This window comes from Glycine max, chromosome 7, assembly GCF_000004515.6.
Source record: "Glycine max cultivar Williams 82 chromosome 7, Glycine_max_v4.0, whole genome shotgun sequence".
Classification (NCBI taxonomy): Eukaryota; Viridiplantae; Streptophyta; class Magnoliopsida; order Fabales; family Fabaceae; genus Glycine; species Glycine max.
Genome location: NC_038243.2, coordinates 4004214 through 4028246, shown reverse-complemented (window position 1 = coordinate 4028246; position 24033 = coordinate 4004214). Strand labels below are relative to the sequence as shown.

General features: G+C 29.4%; 2 protein-coding genes across 2 annotated transcripts; both read right to left on the bottom strand.

The window, feature by feature from the left end:
• Positions 1 to 5543: 5543 nt before the first annotated feature.
• On the bottom strand, positions 5544 to 8305 carry LOC100785870 (NAC domain-containing protein 92). Its single transcript, XM_003528706.5, has 5 exons — positions 8016 to 8305; positions 7648 to 7931; positions 6975 to 7121; positions 6526 to 6876; positions 5544 to 6247 (listed from the first exon to the last, which is right to left on the bottom strand). Exons 1-5 carry the CDS (start codon positions 8164 to 8166, stop codon positions 5963 to 5965), a joined length of 1218 nt encoding a protein of 405 aa, XP_003528754.1. The 5' UTR covers positions 8167 to 8305; the 3' UTR covers positions 5544 to 5962.
• A 7067-nt stretch (positions 8306 to 15372) lies between these two features.
• LOC100778190 (NAC domain-containing protein 69) lies at positions 15373 to 18888 on the bottom strand. Its single transcript, XM_003529817.5, has 6 exons — positions 18541 to 18888; positions 18169 to 18437; positions 17365 to 17487; positions 16913 to 17263; positions 15937 to 16269; positions 15373 to 15802 (listed from the first exon to the last, which is right to left on the bottom strand). Exons 1-6 carry the CDS (start codon positions 18713 to 18715, stop codon positions 15560 to 15562), a joined length of 1494 nt encoding a protein of 497 aa, XP_003529865.1. The 5' UTR covers positions 18716 to 18888; the 3' UTR covers positions 15373 to 15559.
• Between the last annotated feature and the right edge of the window lie 5145 nt (positions 18889 to 24033).

Below are 24033 nucleotides of genomic sequence, written 5' to 3'. Positions count from 1 at the left end.
ACATTGCATATAAGTTTTAGTCTTAGTATAATTGTGGCATAACACCTATGAATTGTTTATTATGAAATTGGTGAATGTTGTTACGTCTTGAGTCAAGTGTGTGATTCATGTGAAATGTGATTGGTGATTGAAAATGAATTTTAAATGATAAAGTGGTGAGGTGACCTGATTGTATTAAGTTGAGCTATGTTATAAATATTTCTATAATGTATTTTGCTTATGTCTTTGTTTATTTGTATTTTATTTAGAAATGTGATAACTCACTTCCTATATGTTGTTTGTGTTTGGATCCTGTGATGATCTCGAACCTTGTGTTCGTAGGAGCAGGTGACTTTAAAGAATCTCGTACTATAAGATGTTGAGACACAATGCTTTGATAGGATGTGACATTGGAGCATGCGTTTCTGTTTTAATTGCATTATGTTTCAAACATGTTATTTTACTTTATTTTATTTCACTACTTAACTTGAGTTCTTTTATAAACTTGGATGGTCTTGTTTTGAATCGGAGATGTTTTTAATATGTTTTATTTGGTAACAGTAAAGCGAATGTGATCCTTCTACCTATGTGAATTTATTTAAGTAATTTGAATAAAATTAATTTAATTAAATTCTAAATTTTTATATGTTTTTTTAATTGTGTATGTGTGTGCGTGTTGCGTGTGATAAATTGTCCCCTCTCCTTTTGATCACAGTTAATGTGTGTTTGTTTACCACTAGTTATAGCTCATCTAAACGTCCATTCAACCTGGAAGACACAATTTTTAGTTATCAATTCCATGTGTTATCTTTTAACTATTTATGCATTGGATTAATGAAAGCGATAGAAAAAACCTTGTTAAGGGCTTCCATTAGCAAAAAAAACTATAATGATTGAATGCATTTTTCCTAAATAGTTTCAATGCGGAGTACGCAATGCTTTTAATTAAACCCATCTAGAATCGTCTTCCCCACAGTTAAGGTTACCAAACTCGAGAATTTACATAAATTCGTAAAAGTTTTAAAGACTCGACTCGCAGACTCAACTCTATAAGAGTCCACTTCATATAAAAATAAAAATAAAATATCTATAAATAACATATTAATTAAATATTTCAATAATATAATAAAACAAAATAGTAAATCATAAATTTTACAATATTTAAATAACCAAGTCTAGTAATGCATCACTACTAGATAATAACTTGTAAATGTTATAGTAGTGGTAGATCATTCTCATTTAGGATGTGATGTTATTAGAGAATAAAAGTTTGATATTATTAAAGGTGAATATTTTTGTATTTGAGAATAACACATTAAATGAAAGGTATATTGAATACTAAACAGACAGAAAACAATCTAAAATGACTTATATCTTCGTCTAATTTTTTTAACTTATTGACTCGATAGTAAACTCGAGAGTATACTAAGTTTACTTAGAATTTATAAAGTCTATCCAAGAGTCTTCTAAAAAAAGAATTTACTCAAGAGTCAACTCGCACTCACATTCAGAAAGAGTAAGTAAACATGTATACTCATAATAGTTAACGAGTTAACTCGAGAGTTTAATAATCATGCCCACGACACTCACGGGTCATCTCATTCTATATGGATATATATAAGCTGTTACGAGTCTCTGTCACTAAGACTAGTACTAATGCCTTTCAAACCTGTTAGAAAAATATAAACATAATATAAAGGACAAGTATATAAACGTATAAAGAAGAAGAAGAGAGGAGCAAAAACTGACATTATATATTCTAGATTTGTAACTTGAATTTTGCACACTTTGAACCTTTATAGCAAGAGCTTAAATAAAAAACTAATAAGTCTCTAATCGGTTGAAATAAACAGCAAATTATGGTTAACTAAAACTAGGCATCATTAGCAAACAACTACACGTTGGTTTTTCTGAAGACAAATAACCTTTAAACAAACTTATAAGCAGCCACAAAATCGATATCTAAATATTTTAACGACAGCCGGAACGGCCAACAAAATCAATCTTTTTTTTTATAAAAAAAGTAAATGCACAGGTTCTGAGGTTAATCTGATTGTAGATGAAATTTGGAGATCCAGTAATTTGATTTGTGATTTATTATTTTAGTCTTGAGCCGCAAGTTTCTTCCTTGGCCCACCATTTCAACTCCTTGATCCTTCAATCAACAAAAGACTAGAATATTGTTTTTAGTCAATTTATATGCATCTTTTGCTTTCTTTTGGTCGTTTGTTATACTCCCCACTACTAAGCACGCGTATATGATTACAAAGTTTGATATCCTTTTCAAGTTTTAAGTACAGTCATGCTAACTTCCAAGTGCTAACTGCTGCTCCTAGCATTGCGGAACTCAATACTTTTATTTGATGCTAGCTACTCAATTATTCTTCCCTCTCGTCGACTTGTTGTGCCGTGGGAACGGGTGTAGTGTGTCAGAATCAGCGAAAAAACTTAACATTGTTTTTAGTCTATGCAAAATTAACAAATTTTGATTTTGGTTGTTTTAAAAAAAATTATTTACATTAATTCCTTCGAAGTTTGAAATCAATATTTTTAAGTTGGACAGGTCTTCTAAGATTTGGTTGAACATGTTACGAATGAGGAATGATGTTCCAAGATTTGGTTTAGTAGTTTTTTATGACAAGAAAGATGCATGTTGCATTATTGCAAGATCATGTGAATTTTGCCTTATGTATCTCGTCATTATGAAATTCTTGAGCAAAGGTGTTGTGCGCTAGTTAAGGCTTTGTGTGGCTTACAAAGTGATCCTTCTGATCTCTTCTCAATTATGATTTTTTTTCAGCTCTAATTCCTCTTTAATTTGCAAAAAATTGTTCTTCTTCAACGTCATGGTTTTAATTTGTTCTGTGGTATTTGTTTAGGGATTTGGATGTACTGCTCTTAGCACTCACAACGCAATGCTGTTGAGTTGAATTTCACTAGTTTTGATTGAAGATTGAAATGGCCCTGTCGAACTCATTTTGGTGAGGAATCAAATTAAAGAAAATTTCCTTTATTCTATTGTGGTTGATTGCAAATTTTCTTTTATTAAATTTACACATTTTGGTGGTTATTGAAATAAATTTCAAATGACGTTCCAGATCACAATGTCCGTTAACCATTTGTCACGTCAGCATATACACTAAAGAAATTAGCAAAGAAAGACGAAATTCACATAGTTTGAAAAGTTAAAGGACTTATTTTATCAATTTGAAAGTTCAAGGACAAAGACTAAGTTTGACCGAAAGTTCAAGGACTACAAATATATTTTTTTCTTAATTTTAACAATCAAATTAAAATTACTAATTATTACATTGATATTGCTATTTTTTGGCATGATGGATGATGATTTAATTTTTTTTTTCTCATTTGAAATTGATCTTGTACAAAATTAGCTTTAACCACATTTTGGATTGCGTTTATCATTGACGATTTATCGGATATGAAAAAGCATGTCTTAAAATATGGTCCTTGCTTGAAATTTGGGTTCATTTACTAAGCTAGTACCAGTCAATCAATGAACTCGTCAAAATATTGGTTTAAAGTTCAATGATTTAATCGTTAAATCGTGGTTGAACCGGTATTAATGAAATAATAATAATTAAATTTCTTATGAAATAATACTAAATAAATATAATATTACATAACTTTATAACATTAAAAACTAAAATAAACATCCTTTTACAAGTCCCTAACATTCAAAATATACATAAAAGTCTAATAAAAAATACCACAACACTCACTCGAGTTTATGTTTGTTAAAATACAGTAATGTCCATTAACAATAATAATTTTATATTTAGAACAAAAAATAATAAATTAATATGATACAAAATTATAAAAATCAAGATATGAAAAATTATAAATTAATATAAATGAGTAAATTATATTTTTATAAAAAATAATAATAACAATTGTTAGAATAATTTTATCTATTTGAAATATTTATTAAATATGTATTTTTATTTATCGTTAAAATATTTTATATTAAAGTTGAAATTAAAAAAAAATGAAAAGCAATAACTCATGACCAATTCTCATTGATTATGAACTCATCTAACTTTTTAGAGTCTCTGAACTAGTCATTATACTAATTCTTGGTTAAACCGATTAGTCTGATCTTATTTTTGACAACTATATCATTGTTATATCTTTGAGTTTCTTTACCAAGTGAAAGGATAAACATTTTCAAGGATATATATATATAATCGTGTTATTGCATCACCATGAAACACTACAACTTGCTCCCCAAGTTATGCTGGTTGCCCCCACCAATTGGATTCATTGTCCTTTTCATTTACTTCTGACAAAATATCGAATATTTTTGAGTCAGTTTTTTCTTTGGTTACGTCTACAATTCCAAGTCATTGTATTTGTCCTTAGGGTCCATTTTTTAATGTTGGTTTGATATAGTCTTGCTAATTTCTGTCCCAAAACACATGGAAACTCATTCTATTAAAAGATAAGTAGACGACTATAAGATTTAAGTTTCTGTTGTTTATCCTTAGGGTTCATTTTTTAATGGTAGTTTGTTATGGCTTTGCCTTCTCATCCATGTCAAAGTAGATAATGCGTGTGTGTGTGCATGTCCTGTTATAATTGCATGTTGAAAGAAAATACTAGCCTGAATATTAAGATTTCTATATTATTGTTGGCATGTTTTTTTATTATAAGAGTTATGATATTCATAACCCCAATTTAGGGTGGATTTGGGTGAGAATAAGGGAGAAAATGAAAAAGGTAAAAAGAGTAAGTAATGGATGTGGAAGGGATTGTGATAAAAAAAAAAAAAAAAAGGAAGAGAAAGACAGAGAGAAAAGTGGAATAGAAAAGAAAGCAGATGGATGAATAAAATTTTTCTTATTATAACTCAGATCTTCAAAAAAAAATTCTACCCTTGCCCAAAAAAATTGGCCAGGGCTCATTGATATTATTGATCGTATAAAATCTGCTCAAAGTTAATTCCATATACAAAATACAAAATGTGATCCTTAAGAAAGGGTCAGCTGAGTAAGATTAAGATAAAAGCATCTGTCTCACCAATCCCTTGTTCAGTTATAGGAGGACATAACTGTATTCTTCATCTTAAAATTAGGCTTCCTGCCCACTCTCCAAAAACTAATGAAATATAACTGTAAAATTACACATAATGATACAACAATACACTTAAGCCTCTTTTAGAAAGCATTCTCTGTCCACAAACAGCAAATAACTACACACTTCCTAATTACAATTCTACTATCATATATATACTCTTAATACATAATTACCGGTGGTTATTTTCTAGATTTTAATTTCTATACAATTTTTAAATTTTTGACAAATAAAAAATCATAATAAAATATGACTTTAAGATAATGATTGTATAAATCAATAAATTTATCATGTATGTCAGTGCTTAGACTATTTTCATGCATAACTGACATCTTGCTTTCTAATACAGAATTGCCTTTGGGTAGATTTTCTATTAGACGTGTTGTTAGGAAGAAAATATCTACCCACTGCAAATACCCTAGAAAATTACCATTAAAGAGCTAAAACTAAAAGAAAATAAATTGAACATCATATTTTCCATTCATAATGATTCAAAGCAACAGTACCCTTTTAAATACAAACTAAGACCTAGCATAAAGTGGACTACAAAGAAATGTCCGATATAGCTGGGGCATTTTAGGGAAATAACAACTTAAGTCCAAATTAAATATAGTTTTTCAACCTAAGAGGCATGTGAGTGGTATGCTTGGGCCAGCCTCCTATCACATGTACTCCTAAATCGTAATACATAACTGCTAATAAATGTAGTATTTTCTATGCATAATTGTCATCATGCAGTTTCTAGCATAGAACAGTTTTCTAATAGACTTGCTATTAGAGCATCAGTCGTTTTTTATAACATTTACTTATAATAATTAACTACCACCGATCCATTAATGGAGCTAACTAGGATCTTAGTTCCCATCATATGAAGTTGTCCAGTCTGTTGATATTAATTTTCCCATCTCCATGAAGTGGAAGGAGAACTAGAAATTTCAATGCAACTAATCTTCAAAGGTTTGTCTGCAGTTGACTCACAAGAGGATGTTTCCAATCCCCATAAGTCATCTTGAAACATGCTTTCCTTTGTTTCTTGTTTTGCTTCAGGATTAGAAGATGGAAAACATATGCCACCATGGACAACATCATGGGATGATTTAAGCCTTTTTGATGAATGGTATTCATCTGAATTAGGATATTCATGGCACACTGTTGAAATATCCACAGTATTGCCATCCTGTAATGATTTCAAAAGAAAATAAACAAATGAATTCAACTCAAACCATGATCATGAATCACAACAAAAAATCAAACTCAACTCAAACCAGACATTTCACTTCAGTGTCTGTTTAGAATCTATACGAGAAAATCACTAAATATTGCCAAAAAAATGTGGCAAAATTCACATCACATCAATGCACACTGCAATTTTAACCTTTAAAACCAATGCCAGTTCAGAAACATATGGAGATACACTTCCCTATATTATTTGGACTTTGGATAACGTATCTTTACCAGTTTAGAGACAACTTCTGCATCTGTATCACTCAATGACTCTGATTGGGTGGAGCTATTAACAAAAACATGCATACTTTCTTTATCGATAACAAAACTCTCATCAACTAAAATTGAGTTTAGGAATTCAACTTCCTCAGTAATTTCAAATGAAGTCTGCATTTCCTCTGTAGTTTCAAATGAAGTCTGCATAGGGTTGTTTTCATTTCTAAAATAGGCATTGTTAAATGGATAGCTTGAAAAAGATGCTTCTTCCTCAATACCAGTTTGACTCTGGTGTATTGGAGAGAAGTATTTCTCTGCCTGAGGGGTTGCCTGAAGGATTGTTTCCATTCCAATACAAGTACTTCCCTGGAAAGAAAGAAAAAAAATATGAAACAAGAATCAGTTATCAGCATGTTTCACATGGCAGAGTGTAAAATATGTCCATGAAGGATGCTTCAGCTTACAGATGGAATTCCTTCTGCTTTTTCCTGATTTCCATAGACAGAAATCATGTGTCTACTGGGCTCCCCTTCATCACAGATGAGTGCATCAGTTCCGCCTTCAGTTGTTTTCCCAGGTTTCTTCATCAAGCGACATAAAACAAAAGTCCTCTGCAAAATTTGGAAGATAATCGGCATTTATTTGATACAGCTTACTCAGATAAAAAGCCAAGACAAATCAGGTTAATGTATACAGAAGAAATTGACAGCCTTTGATGAAAACTGATGAGCCCACCAAGACAAAAGATTTAATTAATCACTTATCAAATAAGTCATATGAGAGTTTTATCCATGACCTCGTTGGAATAAACTGAAAAGATCTTGCTTTGATAAGGTTCCAATTCCAAGTAAAACTTACTAAACTGAAATAAGCAAAAAAGCGGTATAGAAAAGGTCATAAGTCAGTTTTATAAGCCCAAATATCCATGGTCCATTTGTCATCAAGCAAGACCAACATGGGATTGAAACGAAGGATTCAATAATAACAACCTTCTCAAGTCAGAAGAACAACCAACAGGATAGGAAACAACACCAAAGCCTAAAAACTAAAAAGTACATACTACAGTGACAAAATAAAAATCTAGTACAAAGATAATTTCCAAAGAGTGTTAAAGTTTCTTGAACAAAACAAACCAACCTGGCTCTCATGAAAGGTAACAGCGTGATATTCGTGAATAACCCAGATGGACTTGACACCGCGGGAAACACGGCCTTTATAGAAAACAAGAGTTTTCTTAGTCCCAATTAGAGTGTTGGTCTCAAAGGTCCTAACTTCACGGTCTACTCCAGTGGGTTTCCAGAAGCCACACTTGGTTGTCCTGTTAAACCTTTTACTTCTTGAATACTTGAAATCAACAGGGCTGAAGAAAAACCAATCTGGGTCACCAAATCGTATAGTTGATGATGATTTTGCTAACATCACTATTTTGAACCCAAGGAAAGAATCAAACATCAGTGGAAGTAAAGATAAGAGAAAGAAAAAGGACAAAGGGGTGTTTAGATTACCTGGTACATCCCAAGGTTCCACATCGCAAAGATCAATGACAGGGATGACGTGGGCACGGGGATCATTGCCGAGCAACATGTGTTTGAGGTAAAAGTCCACAAGTTCTTCTTCTGTTGGACGAAAACCGAGTCCTACAATATCATCATCCATTGGTTTTGGCGAAACACTAAACTCAGTGTCTTTGTAGTTTTGTGACAAAGAATGAAAGAAGGGAAGGGGAGATGCAGAAGTAGCAACTAAGAAAGGAGAAAGTGCGTGTTTTCAGTGTTTGTGTTCGTCTTGTGGATTCGCTCTTCATATTTATATTGCCAAAGACATTGACTCCTTAGCAAACAAGGTATCGTTGGAAAAATAAAATATATAGGAATTCTTCCTGTTCTGTTCTGCATAACCGTGCGTGTTTTGTTTTTATAAAACACACATTAAATATATTTTTAGTGTTCAAATAATGAAAAAAGATATTATTTAAAATATATAAAAAAGTAAAATAAACATAGTTTGTAATGATTGAAAAAAATTTACAAAGATAAAATGTAAAAAAATTAAATTGTAAAAATTAAAAGATATTAAAAAAAACTGAATACACATTCTACGATGAGACTATTGATACCATAAAATAATTGGTTATAAGTTATTATAATTTAAATTTTAGTTATAAATAAATTAGTTGATAATTTAAATTTTTTATTCACTTAATTAATATATATATATATATATATATATATATATATATATATATATATATATATATATATGTATATATATATTGTACACTCAAATTTAAATTTGAATATAATCCTAATATCTGCTTACAATATTATTGGTTACTAGTTCAAGACGGTCAACTATCCATAATTTCAACTAAGATGACATGCATTTAAATTTTTCAATTTAAAAAATTAAATTAGTAACATTTCATTGCTAGGGATAGTAATAATCATGTACTACCTACTAGTATTAATTTCTCCTCAAATTGACACTCAGTATAAATTTTACTCGCAAAAAAGTATGAAATTATAAAAGTTAGTCTTTAAATGTGTCCTTTCATGTATGACTAATAATTAAGTATAACAAAATTGTATAATTATTATTTCCTGTGCATGTTTAATATTACTCCAATATCGTGATCACTGTCGTGTTCGAGCCGATTGATAAATATAGTTGTTAAGCATTTTTAGTTTTTTCATTAAAGATATTTGTAAATATATATGTCAAACTATGACGAAATTGGAATAGAATTTCCATTTTAATGTACTTATTGCTGTACTTATCTCATAATTACATTATTTGTATTAAGAATATTTTTTTTTACTGAATTAAGAATACTGCTGTTCATATAACAAATTGCACAATAATTAACTTTTATGATAATGAGAAAAGAGAAAAGTATGGAACGGGATGAGTGATATAATGAAAAGAAATTAATATATATATATATTATTGTATAAATTACTATGTAAATAATTCAACTCTTACTGATGTTAGCATTTTATTTTTACCAGAGTGCAATACTTGACTTGTTTTCAGATATATCAGTAAGAATTGAATTATTTAGATATAAGTAAAATGCACAGGAAACACTTTGCATTGCAAACCTTTCTAGAGTAGGGAATGCTTTTAGCAGTAGGCATGTTTTCAGATATAGTAAATAATGAAGTGTTTGTACTTATACCGCGTAAGAATAAGAATCTTCTTCCATACAACCCACAAGTCACCTATGAAATGGGCAAGAATATATTTAACATTTTTTCTCATTATATATGGATGTGATATTGGAGCATGGATTTTCTGTATTAATTACATAAAATTTTGAATGTGTAATTTTTATCATTTTGTTTCAAGATGTTTTCATATCCTTAATTCATAAATTTTTAATTTTGTAATTAATATGAATGTGAACATTTTACCCACATGAATTTACTTATAATTTTATTGAATAAAATTATTTTAATTAGATTCCACATTTTATGTATTTTTATTTATTTATGTGCATGTTGGGTTAGTGAATGTCACAATAGGTTTCAAGTTTTAGACTCAACCAAAACTCAATTTAACATGTACACAATTAAATCACTAATATAGAAATCATAAACTAAACATATCTCATTTTTAAAGTAACACATTATTTATCTTGAGATAATATATTATTTTGGAGTTTATCTTTATATGTTTATTTTAAGGTAAAACATTATTTTATGAATAATACCATGAGTATATATTTATGATTTATTTTTTATGTTTATCGTATGAATAGTATAATATTTTATGAATATTGATTTTTGTAAATATCCTTACTATTTTATTTAAAAAAACATCCTTACTATTTTTGAGTTTGAGAAATTTTTTTAATTTTTTTTCAAAACTTAAAAAGGTGATAATTTTTTTATAATCCAATCCAATAACCAACCTAATACAATCCAACTAAAGTTGGATTGGATAATTAGATTGGGTTGACAAAATAAAAAAAGTAAACTCAATTCAATTCAACCTAATTAAGTTTAATTAGATTGAATTGAAAAATTGACAAAACTCAATTCAATCTAGGTCACTTACACCCTTATAAATTACTGATAATCTTTTGAAGAATTAAATTGATATATGATTCACTTTTTCGGGGACTAATTATGTATTAAAAATTAAATAAAAATACCTAAAAATTATGGAATTTCATATTTATAATCTAGAAAATCTAAATAATTAATTTTATTTTTTTATCTCTAAATACCAATTTGGACCTTTACTCTTAAAAAAAATAGCGAAATGATCAGGAAAATAATAGAGACGTTATAATAAAGAGAGAAGAAGAGTCAATTTAATCTGAGAAATATTTTTATTTTTATTTCATTTATAAAGTAAAAGAAAAATGTTTTTTTGTAACTTTCACATTGATAAATTTTTTATAAAAAAAAAAATCAGTATATAATAACTTGTATGTGTTTGCATGCTACTAAAGTTGTGTGATGCCATGATGAAAGGAAATATTAACCTGAATTTTGGTCACAGAAAATCTGCTCAAGGTTGATTCCATATACTAACATTGGCTCTCCTTGGTTTACATTGAGAATCAATTTCGCAGTTCATGCACTTGATCTAATATAAAATTTGTGATTGAAGTTAATTTGGAGATCTACGTGAATCACGTTCAATAATTCAAAACCAATTCTACCAAAATCAAAAAACAAATAGGTAAAATACAAAAATGGGATCCTTAAAAACGGATGCTTCCTGCCCAGACTCCAAACTAGTGTCTTCCGTACAAATATGAGTTTTTCAGTTTAGGCTCTGCACTCTATTCAGTAATCAGTACAGAAAGCATATTGGAATGTTTCTCTTTATCTAAGAATGCAATGCAAAGTGTAAGATTTAAAAAAAAAAACTTAATTAACTTTTTTATACTTAAAAAATAAATCATTTTTAAATTATTATCTAACATTTATTTTTTTTAATCAACTAACTGAAGAATTTTTAGATTTTATTTTATTATCTGTCATTAATTTTCTTTCGATGATATGATAGACAAAGTGTCACATCTTGTCATTAATACTTTAGTATCATTTCATCACCTTCTTCTCTTTCTCCCCTCCTTCTCTTATTCCAACGGAAACCGCCGCCGCCGCCACCAACCACGCCACGCCACCACCACCATGTCGTCCGACCGAGTAAGGAAATCAAAAAAATAACAGTGCCGAATTTGAGTATAGAGTAAGGAAGCAAGCAACAAAAAGTTAAACGAAAATAAAAAAAATTACAAATAAGATTCTGAGACCAGATCTGCCATTAGAAAAAACTTTTGAAAAGAAAAAAAAAAGGATTTGCAAAATCAAAAAATGAAGGCAACACCAGATCTGGACAGTGGTGGTGTTGGAAGGGAGGTGGCGGCAAGGGTGATGTCAGAGCTAAGGTTAGTTTAAAGGAAGGTGACGTGTTGAAGGGTTGTTTGTGCGGCAGTGGAGGGGCGAGGGAGTCGAAGTAGGGAAGGCACGCTATAGTCGCATCTGTCATCTCACACAGTGGTTGCCGCTACCGAGGGTGGTTCAAAATCTTCCATGTTGCTGCGCCTCACCACCTGCACCATGCTTTATTTTCACGGGAACAATTAACACATGCGTAGTGTTGTTGCAGCAATGTGATGAATAAAGAGTAGAAGTCGTAAGCAAATCCAGTTCCCCACCCTCATCATCTCACCCCAATTGCTCTAATTTCCTATCAACTTCTTTTCAAATTGGATCCAACTTAAGTAAACAACAATGTTTCATTTTATTTTTTTGGTGTTGCTCTTGGTCCCGCTTGAAGTTGTGGAAGATATTGGTTCTTGCATTGTTGGGGTGATTGAGCTGGAGAGAAGGGGGTGATGACATTTTGGGTAGAAAAAATATCAAAAGGTACCTACCCTAAGGGGAGAAGGGGCTGGACGGCGCGTTAGTGGTGCGGTGTGATCAGCAGTGGTGGTGCAATGGTGATGATTTCCATTAGAGAAGAGGAAGAAGGGGAGAAATGGAAGAAGATGATAATGTGGTCCTAAGGTGTCAGTGATAAGGCGTGATGATGTGGCATTTCATCTGTCACATCATCACTTAACGAAAAAGGACTAACGATGAGTAATAAATGAAACATAAATTTTTTTTAGGTATTTGAATGAAAAAAATGAATATTAGGTAGTAATCTGAAAACGACTGATAAATTTCAAATATGAGTTGTTTTTTATAATGAAAATAACCTAAAAAATATTTATTTAGCAGTTATTTATACTTAATTTGTAAGAATTGATGACTTTCTTATTCATGGCTTGCAGATATGAAAATGAGAGATTAAAAGTAAAAAAGATGCATAAATAGCAAAAATATGAAGAAAAAAAAAGAAGATTTTGGCATCGGGCCCAACCCAAGACGCGCTCAGCGCGAAAACAAGCACTGACGCTAAGCGAGGAAGAGGCGTGCTAAATGCGTATACAAACACCCGCTTAAGCAAGCAGCGGGCGCTAAGCACGAGTACACAGGCCTAAGTCCACTCCAGCTACTATAAAAAAGAGGGTCAAGTTAAGGAAAAAAGACACACCGAGTCTCAAAAACATTCTAATACACACCCAAAGCCTGAAAACTCTCCCTTAGAAAAATCTTTCTTCTTTTCCATCATTTTCTATTCCCTTTTTTTCATTCCTTCTCCTCCATCAGTTTATATACCCCTTTCCAAGTGTAAGGCCCTTTATGTCTATAAGAGGTTAAACCCTTAGTTAGGGTCTGACAAATTTAAAAAACCAAAAAATGTATTGTATACTTTATATCTATGAATGTAAACAGGTGTTTTCTTTCCTATTATCCTTTCTTATTTTTTATTTCATGTATCATTCATCCTTGCATCATCTTTAGGGGTTAGGTGCTCGATAGAGGATAATCTTTAATAGAAATACAAGGAAGGTTTTACATACATCAATTTTAGGAATTAATTGTTCGACAAATAGTAATTTCTAATAGAACTAAAAGGAAGAAATATTTTAATGAAATAATTGATAGGCATAGAGTGATTGCATTATGCTTATGCATCAAAGCAAACATCTAAAATTAGAACTTCATGCATTTTATCTATTGGATCTTTGCAAAGACATTTGGGAGATAGATAGGTAAGATAAATTTGTCATCGTGATACATCGGAAGCAAGTATTCTAATAGATGTGAATAGGAAAAATTCACGTAATTGATAGAGAAAAATCTGAAATAATGCATCTTAGACAAATAAGACATATTAGGTCCTAACATTCTCATCTCATTAAATTTCCTACTATTTCTTTTGTCTTATATTGATATCTATTATTTTATCCTGTTCATTTTGTCCATCTTTTATCTCATCTAATCTTTTCTTTTTAAATTGAAAATTATCCAATATAAATACAAAATAAAGTTCATGTGGAAATTGATACTCGGACTTCCAAGTCTTTACTACTTGAACATTTAGTACACTTGTCAAACGGTTAACAACGACATATTTTTAAGTTATAAAAAACTTAATTAAACATAAAAAGTTAGTGACTAGAGTCCTATATAAGAATCTAGATATTGTAATGTTGTTGGAGAATCCGCTTCCAAAATTTTGTAATGATGAGATACAAAAGACAAAACTCACATGGTCTTACAATGATTTAACTTTTTCAATGTATCTTATCATAATGAAATATCTAAAGGAGCAAGTGTTAGCTTTTTCAGTCATTAATGTATTATAGACAACATCTGGAAATAAAATAAAAAAGAAAAATGTAGATATGATAGACTTTATAATGTGATAGGAAGAGAGAAATGGAGAAAATGAAATGCATTGTGGAATGTTTAAAATATATGTTGGTTTGTATTATTATTCTATGGAAAATGTTTGATAGACACCTATTATATTATCCAACACCTAAAAAGAGGAAAAAAAATGTAAGTATGATAAAACTTATGATATGATAAAAAGAAAAAAAAAGAAGGATTAATGAAATATTTAAAATAAAAATGATTTGAGTATCTGAACTTATTATAGACTATATGGTTAAATTTGAAGCCTTTTACCCTTGTCAGACACTGTTTCTGTTGCATGGTGTGACAGGCTGACTGCCTACATCAACTTGTTTGACAGATTGTATCAGCCTTTTGTATCCTAAAATGCTGAATAAATGAATGAAGCTTTGGATGGCTTATATTTCCACATCTACTTGGCATTTCCTTCTTTTAGGTTCTAGCAAGTGATATTTTTAATTAGGCATATTAAGAAATTGGCCCTGCATATTTTGAACGGACAAAAGATTATCACTTTACTAGAATTCAGCTAATGTTCATTCTTAATCATTTTTTTCTGAAGATTTGCTTACAGGTCCTTATTGGATAAGAAAATGAGTCCTGATGCTGACTACATATCGAACAACTGACCTGACACGCATACCAGCATTTTTTTAACAGCATCAAAACATTTTCAGTGGAGGCCATCATAGGCATATTAAGATACTGCTTTGAAGAACCACCAAACAGATTAGCTATAAATAAGGTAGTTCATTTCGATAGAGATGTTCAGAATTCATGAAACAAAATAAATTTGTTTAGCCTTTTTTTTAGAAGAAATTTGTTTATCCTTAAGGTTTATGTTATCACAAATTTAAGGAGTAAACCCTCAAATTGGTCTTCCAAATATTATAGTGTCACCAGTGGAGACACAAAAACACAAATTTGGTAACTATTTGTATCCTTCAAAGACTAATTTGGTGACAAAACAATCTTTGAAGGACAACTATAGTGCCAATCTTCAGACAAACACTTTAGGGTATACTCAATATTTTAATTATACCGGTATCAAGATTGCAATAGAAAACTTAATGATAATAGAAAAGGCAACAAATAGTAAGCAGAGATATTTCATTAAGAAAGATGCAATGAACATGCATCAGTGTAATATACATGTGAACTATACAACTTACCTATCTTATAATAATAAGCTTGCCATGAAGCAGAAGCTGAACTACATCAAAGGAACCATGGTAACCCTCACCAGCCTTTCGTACACACTACCTCGCTTCTAAGTTCTAACATGATAATACATCCCAACTAATAACTATTAACAACAAAATCCCTATGACAACATTGACAAGATACACCGAACGTGGAAATAGGCTTCGGTTTGAAGCCGTCTCCATGTAAAAGAAAGAACCATTGTTGTTGACATCAGAGGATTGTTGGCTTTTGTTTTTGAAGTTCCCTCTTAAACTAGCGTTTTGAGCATTTTTCTGATCTTTTTCTGATTTCACAGTGAGCAATTCCTTCCGAACCTGCAGAAATACGTCACATGCAGCACAGTATTATCAATAGTATGTTAAAATGAAAATCACTTCAAATGAACCATCTGCCTACTTGGTTAAGAAACAAATTTTAATTTTCCTAACACAGGTGCTTGTTTTCTCACCTCTACATGGGAGACTGCATTGTTTGAAACTTTCTTTTGTGTTTGAGGTCTTCCTGCAACAGTTCTTTGTAATATGAACTTGTCAGGTCTTAGATGACACTGATTTTTCATTCTTGTTGGAGTGGAAGGAGAACTAGAAATTTCAATTGGTTCATCTGCAGTTGAGTCACAAGAGGATGTCTCCACTGCCCAAAAATCATCTGGAATGATACTCTCCTTTTTCTCTTTGTTTGCTTTATGGTTAGAAGCTAGACGACTTGTGCCACCACGGACATCATATGATGATTGAAACATTTTCAGTGCAGGGTATTCATCAGCACTAATGTGTTCATTCTGTAGTAATGTCAGAATAGATATCCAATATTTAAAAAAAAAAAGTCACAAACCCAAGAGAAGAGTACTTCTGGTGTCTTAAGGTATATGTTGGGGAAGAGATGAAAGGAAAGCTAAAAATGGAGAACAAAAATAGATTGCTTTATCTCCATTTCCTTGTTCCCTTTCCAAACTATTCCCCTCACCCAAGCATGCACTAAGGTCTCAATAATGTGCCAAGCATTGGTCATCATGACTCACGACATAACTTCAGAACCAACTCAAACCAAACATTTAATTCTTTTCAGAATCTATAGGAGAAAAACACCAAGGACCTGTTTACTTCTATTTTCATTTCTTTTTTCACTTTTAAAATATTTGTACAGGAAACACTGAAAACAACTTTTTTTTATTGTTTTCTCTATTTCATGTACAAACCTTTGAAAATAGGAAACAGATTGAAAACAAGATGACAATTTTGCAATTAAAAAATTAAAAACTAAAAATAAAACTAAAGTAAACAGGTCTAAACATTGTTTAAATGTGGGAAAACTCACATCACCATAATGCACACGATGTTAACCTATAGAACCAACTAATAGTTCATAAACAAATAGAGATACACTCCTCAATATCATTCAGATTTTGGACAATATATCTTTACCAGATTAGAGACAACTTCAGCATCTATTTCACTGCTTTCATTGTATACCCTTCTAAATGACTTTGGTTGGGTGGAACTATTGACAAAACAGTGTCTTCTTTCTTCATTGATAACAAATTCTTCATCATCAACCCAAAATGAATTTACCAACTCTTCATCGTCGGTAACTTCAAGTGAAGTTTGCATATTGATGTTTTCGCTTCCAAAGTGGGCATTAAACAATGGAGAGTTTGCGAAAAAATCTTCCAGCCCAATGCCAGTTTGAGACCGTTGTACTGGGGGGGAGAATTTCTCGGCCCGATCCACTGCCTGAAAGATTTCTTCCATATCTACTCCGGGAATAATATCTACCTGAAAAAAAAATATGTACAAAACATATATCAATTTCGGCATGTTTTCACATGGCAGAGTGTAAATATGTCCATGAAGGATGCAATCCCTTCTGCTCTTGCCTGATTTCCATAGTCAGAAAACAAGTGTACACTGGGCTCCCCTTCATCAAAGGTTGGTGCCTCAATTCCCCCTTCATTTTTTTTCTCAGCTTTCTTCATCAAGCGGCATAAAACAAAAGCCCTCTGCAAAACTTGGAGATAATCAGCATTTAAAATCAGAAATTTATTTCCTGAAAAGTTCTATTCACGGCAAAAACTAAAAATGAACGACTTGGTAGGGCATGCAGCAAAACAGCCTTAATTTTCTTCAAAAGAGTTATACAGCAGAAATTAATTGGCAGTCTTTGATGAAAACTGATGATGAATTTTGACCACATTTATTTAAAAGATTCAATTAAACAGTCATCCAATAAGTCATGTGAGAGCTCACCCATAAGCATTATCTAGGAGCTCATTAGAATGAAATAAAAAGATCATATTTTGATAAGCTTCCACATGAAGCTTATTGAAATAAACTCTCCTCAATGCCCCCATTGTCATCATCAACCAAAGCCAAATTGACAAATTTGGATCATGAATAGAGATTGACAAAATAAAAAACATGGGATTCAAATTACAACAAAGGATCCAATAACCTTCTAATGTCAGAACAACCAATAGGATAGGAAATAATATCAAAGCCTAAAAAGTCCATACTATAGTGACAAAATCTATTAGAAAGACAATTTCCAACAACAGCAACAAATTCTTATCCTACCAGATGAGGTCCGCTACATGAAAAAATCACAACGTTATTCAGGTACAAAGTTTCATAAACATAATTTCAAAACAGTGTTAAAATTTCTTGAAAAAGAAAAAAAAAACCTGGCTTTCATGGGAGGTAACAGCATGGTATTCATGAATAACCCAGTTGGTCTTGACACCACGGGGACCACGGCCTTCGTGGAAAACAAGGGTCTTCTTAGTCCCAATGACATTGCTGGTGCCCGGTATCTTAACGTTCCGGTCATTCCCAGTGGTTTTCCAGTAGCCACGCTTGGTTGTCCTGTTAAACCTTTTACTCTTCAAGTACTTGTAATCCACAGGACTGAAGAAAAACCATTCTGGGTCATCGGATTTGATCACTGATCTTTCTGATACCACAATTTGAAACGAGTCAAAACAACAGTGAAGTGGTTTTGATGATTAAGGGGATGCTTTTAGTGTTTAATGTTTAATGTTTAGTGTTTGCATTACCTGGTACATCCCAAGGCTCCACTTTGCAAAGGTCGATCTCAGGGATGATGTGGACAGGGAAATCATCGGCAAGAAGCTTGTGTTTGAGGTAATAGTTCACAAGCTCTTCATCTGTGGGACGGAATCTGAATCCTACAGGCATGTGATCACATATGGAAATTATGTTGTTCTCCATTGTTTCTTGTTCAACAGTTAACTGTGTTGTTGTGTTTGTTGTTTGCAAGGGAGAGAGAGAGAGAGAGAGAAGAAAGGGAAAGGAAGATGAGTAGTAGAAGGTGCCAAGCTAAAGAGAGTAAAGAAAGGAATGAAGTTTGAGTTTGAGTTGTGTTTTGTTGGGGGTTCAGTCTTCAATCAATATTTGTAATTGAAAGGCATTGACTTACTTTGTTCTCCTTTTGGCTTAGCTCATAAGTTACACTTGGAAAATACAAAAATGAAAAAACACGGGAAGATTTCATATTTGAAAATTTTAAAATGTGGTGAAAATTAAAAATATACAATAAATATATTTGAAAATATAAGAGAAATGTGAGTAAAGCAGGTTCTATAGTACCACAAAAAATGAGTCTTTGATTAATTAATTTTTTTTTAAAAAAAAACTCTTAACCCTAATCTCTTTCACCCAATAAACCAAGTTGATTTAATGATTTCTAGATAGTGATCGTTACGTTCATGAGAAGTAAAATTGTGATTGTCTCATTAAAGTTTATATTCACAACAATAAAAGGGTCTGATAGGAGAAGAATGATAAGAACATGAAAAGGCATTATCATGCTCGTCTCCATTTGAATCTTAGCTGGTAGAAAAAGACCTGAACTTGAGTAGAGATTTGAGAGTCTCACCCCTCACACTGGCTGACACAAATTGATAGTTGTATTTGGAGTCAAAGTGTGACTAATAATAATAGTAACAAGAACATCTAAAAGAGATAAAAGTTCTATCTTTCTACAATACTTTTGGAAGGAAATCACAATTTTATATGAGGAATTTTATAATGCCAGTAAAGGTTAATTTTGTATACACAAGATTAAATTTCTCTTGAGCGTAATATTCTATAGGAATTAGCGTGATTTACTGGGTGAAGCATCAAACTTCTAAATTCATGCTTAATTAGATTTTTTATTTAAGATAGTTGTAATTTAAAAAAAAAACGCAATACTTTAATTAATCAAAGACTAATTTGAAAAAAACAAAATTTTCTTTAATTAATGAGAAAATAAATGACATAATTATTTTATTGGTTAAAAAAAACCATCAGCATTAAAACTCCCAAAAAATTTCAGGGTACCATAAAAACTCTCATGTGTACAATTAATTCAATTAATAAATAAACAAATACAACTAATTTAAGTTGAGATGGAAAAAGTAATTTAAAATATAGATAAATTCTAAATGGTGAAAAAATTATATATCATATAAAAGAATAAAATAAAAAGCGTTTTATCTTTTAACAATTAAGATTTAAATGTATTATTTTTAATTTTATTAAATTTTATATTCTATTATAATTCTTACGTTATTATTTCATTCTTATAAAATTGTAAATTTTTTGTATAGGTCTTTTTTTGTTGATAATTTTTTTTAATTATTGTTTTTTAGTGTAAATTTTAATTCTTGTTATTTCGACAACAATAAACTTATTTTTCAGTCGCTATTAATCACTCTATTACATAAATAGTGAATCTTAACATCAATGACTAAAATAAAATATTTTGAGTAATGATTAAAAAACAAGATTAAAATAAAAATGATCATATATTATTGAGAGCAAACTTTGGTTTAAAATATATTAGCATTATATACATGAAACATATAAAAGAAAAGGTTAAACCATTTTTACTTTTTTCCAATTAACAATTTATATTTCATGTTATTTTATATCTCATATAAAATTTGATTGACGTTATGATATAAAGTCTCTTTTTGTTCATATATATTAATTTTTTCTGTGTAAAGTTTTTATTTAAACTAACAGCCATCATACGCATGCAAATATGATTATTCATTGACCAAGTCAATTAAAAGACACCCGTAATATCTAAATTGAAGAGAAAAATATATCACATAAAAAGTAATTATATAATTACTTTTCATGCTATTTTCTTCCTAGTCTTACCAGACAACGAAATTGGAATAGAATTTCTATTTTAATTTACTTATATTCCTATTCTATTTCTTATTTCAGAACTACGTTATTGTTTGCACAAATATTAATTTTCTCCCTGGATCCAAAACTTGACTTGCTTTTTGACCTATTTGTTTTCAAGCCACGAAAGATGTCTTTTTGCTTTGCTATATACTTCCAAGGTAGAATCCGTATGTTTTTACAGAGGGCATGTTTGAATACTTAATAAAGTGTACACATTAATGAACAATACATGGCACTAACCGCGTAAGAATAAAAATCTTCTTTCTCACACAATTCATTCAGGGGTCACTTTCTATGAAATGATAAGGCTATTATAATAAGCTGTTATGAGTCTCTATCACCACAGAATAATGACAAATGATAATTTTTTTTTATGTTACACATTATTTTCTGTAAATTCGTAAAATTTTGAAATTAAATTAATATGTATATTATATATTGTATAAGTACTTTTTTAAATTAAAAAATTGAACTATTTTTTTTAAAATTAACTAATAAATAATTTCTTATTGTTACAATTACTAGATAAAATTTACTATAACTGTAAAATAAATTTATTATTACATGTCAAATTATGGTTATGCACTTGTGCAATAACAGAAATTTCCGACACATTTCTCATAACAAATTTTTATGATCCATTGGATGCTACATATAGCCCAATCTTACAGCAAAAAGAAAATATAGCCCAATCTATATATCTAATTTGATGGACTGTTATACGGATGAAGATTTTCTATAGTCTAGGGTTATTCTGAACTAATTATTGAAATTAATGATTATATTCTTCCACTAATTATGTTCAAAGTCCACTTAGTTAGAGTTTATAAACTCGTTATTTACTTGGAAAGCGCCATCTTTAGAGCATTTGATTTTGATTTTCCAGGCGTTTGAATTTTGTTTGACTGAGGATTCACTCTTGCAAGTAAAATATTACAACCATTAATTTAAGAATGAATAGTCAAGATATGATTAAATGCATGTACATAAATAAAAACAAATACTACAACAAGTTTTTTTTAATTAATGGTTATAACTTTTTTGTTTTATTATCTAAAATACTAGTAAATCTCTAGTCTTAAAATAGTTAAACCCACGTATTTCCCTAAAAAGCATACTGCATACAAGGGCATTCTCCAGTATTTTGTTGTGTGCTGTGACCTGTGTCATGCTCGATTAATTTTTTTTATAAAATAAATTTTAAATATATCTTTTAAATTTTTCTAGTTAGAATTATTTATAATTTTTACTTGTTTATACTAACTATTTACTTATTAGATATTGATGCCTATTATTAATGATTGTTATATATATAGTAGACTTGAAAAAATATAATGAGAAAATAATAATTAATTATATGTTAAGTAGGTTAGTAATTTATATAATTTGTGGAAAAATAATATTACAAATAACCTAAACTTAGAGTTGCTGACAATAATAAATAAATCAAAATAAAATGTTTATGAAATGACATTTTGTATTTTAAATTAAAATTTAAATTGATGCGCGTCATTCATCACATATATATTGATTTCTAAAAAATATTAAAAAAATTAATATTTTTGTACTAGATATCAGTATCATAAATATAAAAACTTTTAATAAGTTATTAATTATTATTGTGTAATATAAATAGTCAATAGAAGATCCAATTAATTATTATATATTAAAAGTATAAAAATAATAAAAATAAAAATAAAATTTTATGTTCACTCAATAAATTATTTCTATTTTATCTTAATTTTAATATGTTATAATTTTGAATCAAAATATATTAATGTTATTGATTAATCTGAATTAAAACATATATTACTGATTTACTTCTAATTATTTTAAATGGATTAAGTTAAATATTTTTAAAAAATGATTGAGTATTTTATGTTGAATATTTTTATTTTATATTTAAAATGTTTTGTTTAGTAGTGAATTGCAATAAAGTGAGAGATATCGGTATGATCCCTCACTCAAGAAAAAACATATAAACTGTTATTTTATCACACTTAATAGAATTAAGTGTTTTACATAAAAAAAAATATAAATATGTATTTTAGCATATAAATCAATCAAATCAAAATTAAATTTTTTGTTAATTTATTACGAAAATAAAAGATATTTATATTTGTTTCTAAATTTTAAAATTTCTTCTATTTATATAATTTTTTTACTCAATTTAAATATAAACTTATTTAATTATTGATGTGCGTAATTATCCCATATTGAATTATCTTCATAAATACATTATTTTCTCATTTTTTGTTTCCTTGTCCGTCTTTTATTCTTCAACTTTGTTTGAAATTAAAATAGAAATATTATATTATAATAATTTTGATGATTACCTAGAGTAATTATAAAATTATGTTCAATCAGAAAATAACATAAAGATTAATTTTTATTTTTGAATGTCATAATTGTCTTAAAATTATTTTGTATGCAAATAATTATGCATAAATTATCAAGTATGCAAATAAGTGTGAGACTAACTCATAAATAAAAAATAGTGGAGGAAACCAAAGAAAGTTATTATTCAAAATGACAAAGATATTTATTTAATAGGCTTAAATATAATTTTAGTCTTTATATTTTGCTCGTCCATAATTATGGTTCCTTTATTTTAAAATAGAGATGTTTAATTTCTCTATTTTAAAAAAATATTTAATTTTAGTCATTTATTTTAAAATAGAGACATTTAATTATCTTATTTTAAAAAACTTACAATTTTAATAAAATTCTCAAATTTGCCTATATTTTATTTCTTTTATTTTGATACAGTTAAACCTTAAGCCTAACATATTCATTTAAGGTATCATCAAAAAATAATTTAACTAATTATAATGTAATAAATCAAAGAAATAAAACCTAGATAAAATTGATTATTCAATTAAAATTACAGATTTTTTAAAATATAAAGATCAAAATTATGAATTTTCTAAAATAAAATGAGCAAATGTTTTCTTTTTTAAAAAATATGAGAACTAAAATAGTAGATTTTTTTAAAATAGACGAATCAAATATTTTTATTTTAAAATAAAAAAATAAAAATTACGAATTGAATAAAATAAAAAAACTAAAATTACATTTAAGTCTATTTACAATTATGTATAAAATATTTTTAGCAATTTCATAGTCCGGCAATTATTTTTTTATTAATTGAATCTGTTAATAAACAATTAGTTTAATAATAATAAGTGTGATTATCATAAATTATTGTTAATCATTTTCATTATTATAATTATAATTATAAAAAATCTGATTGAAATCGATTATTATAATTTCATTAGTCTTGTTCAGTCAATTTTTATGCTTGTTTTGCTGATTTGTTATCTAAGACAAACTCATCATGTCCG

Excerpts from the sequence above, each read along its gene's own strand:
- LOC100785870 (XM_003528706.5), bottom strand. The coding sequence starts at position 8,166 with ATGGATGATGATATTGTAGGACTCGGTTTTCGTCCAACAGAAGAAGAA. Across the intron at positions 6,877-6,974 it reads AAGCAGAAGGAATTCCATCT|GGAAGTACTTGTATTGGAAT; the intron begins GTAAGCTGAAGC and ends CTTTCTTTCCAG. Across the intron at positions 6,248-6,525 it reads CAGAAGTTGTCTCTAAACTG|GATGGCAATACTGTGGATAT; the intron begins GTAAAGATACGT and ends AAATCATTACAG.
- LOC100778190 (XM_003529817.5), bottom strand. The coding sequence starts at position 18,715 with ATGGAGAACAACATAATTTCCATATGTGATCACATGCCTGTAGGATTC. Across the intron at positions 17,488-18,168 it reads TTACCTCCCATGAAAGCCAG|AGGGCTTTTGTTTTATGCCG; the intron begins GTTTTTTTTTTC and ends CAAGTTTTGCAG. Across the intron at positions 15,803-15,936 it reads ATGCAGTCTCCCATGTAGAG|GTTCGGAAGGAATTGCTCAC; the intron begins GTGAGAAAACAA and ends GTATTTCTGCAG.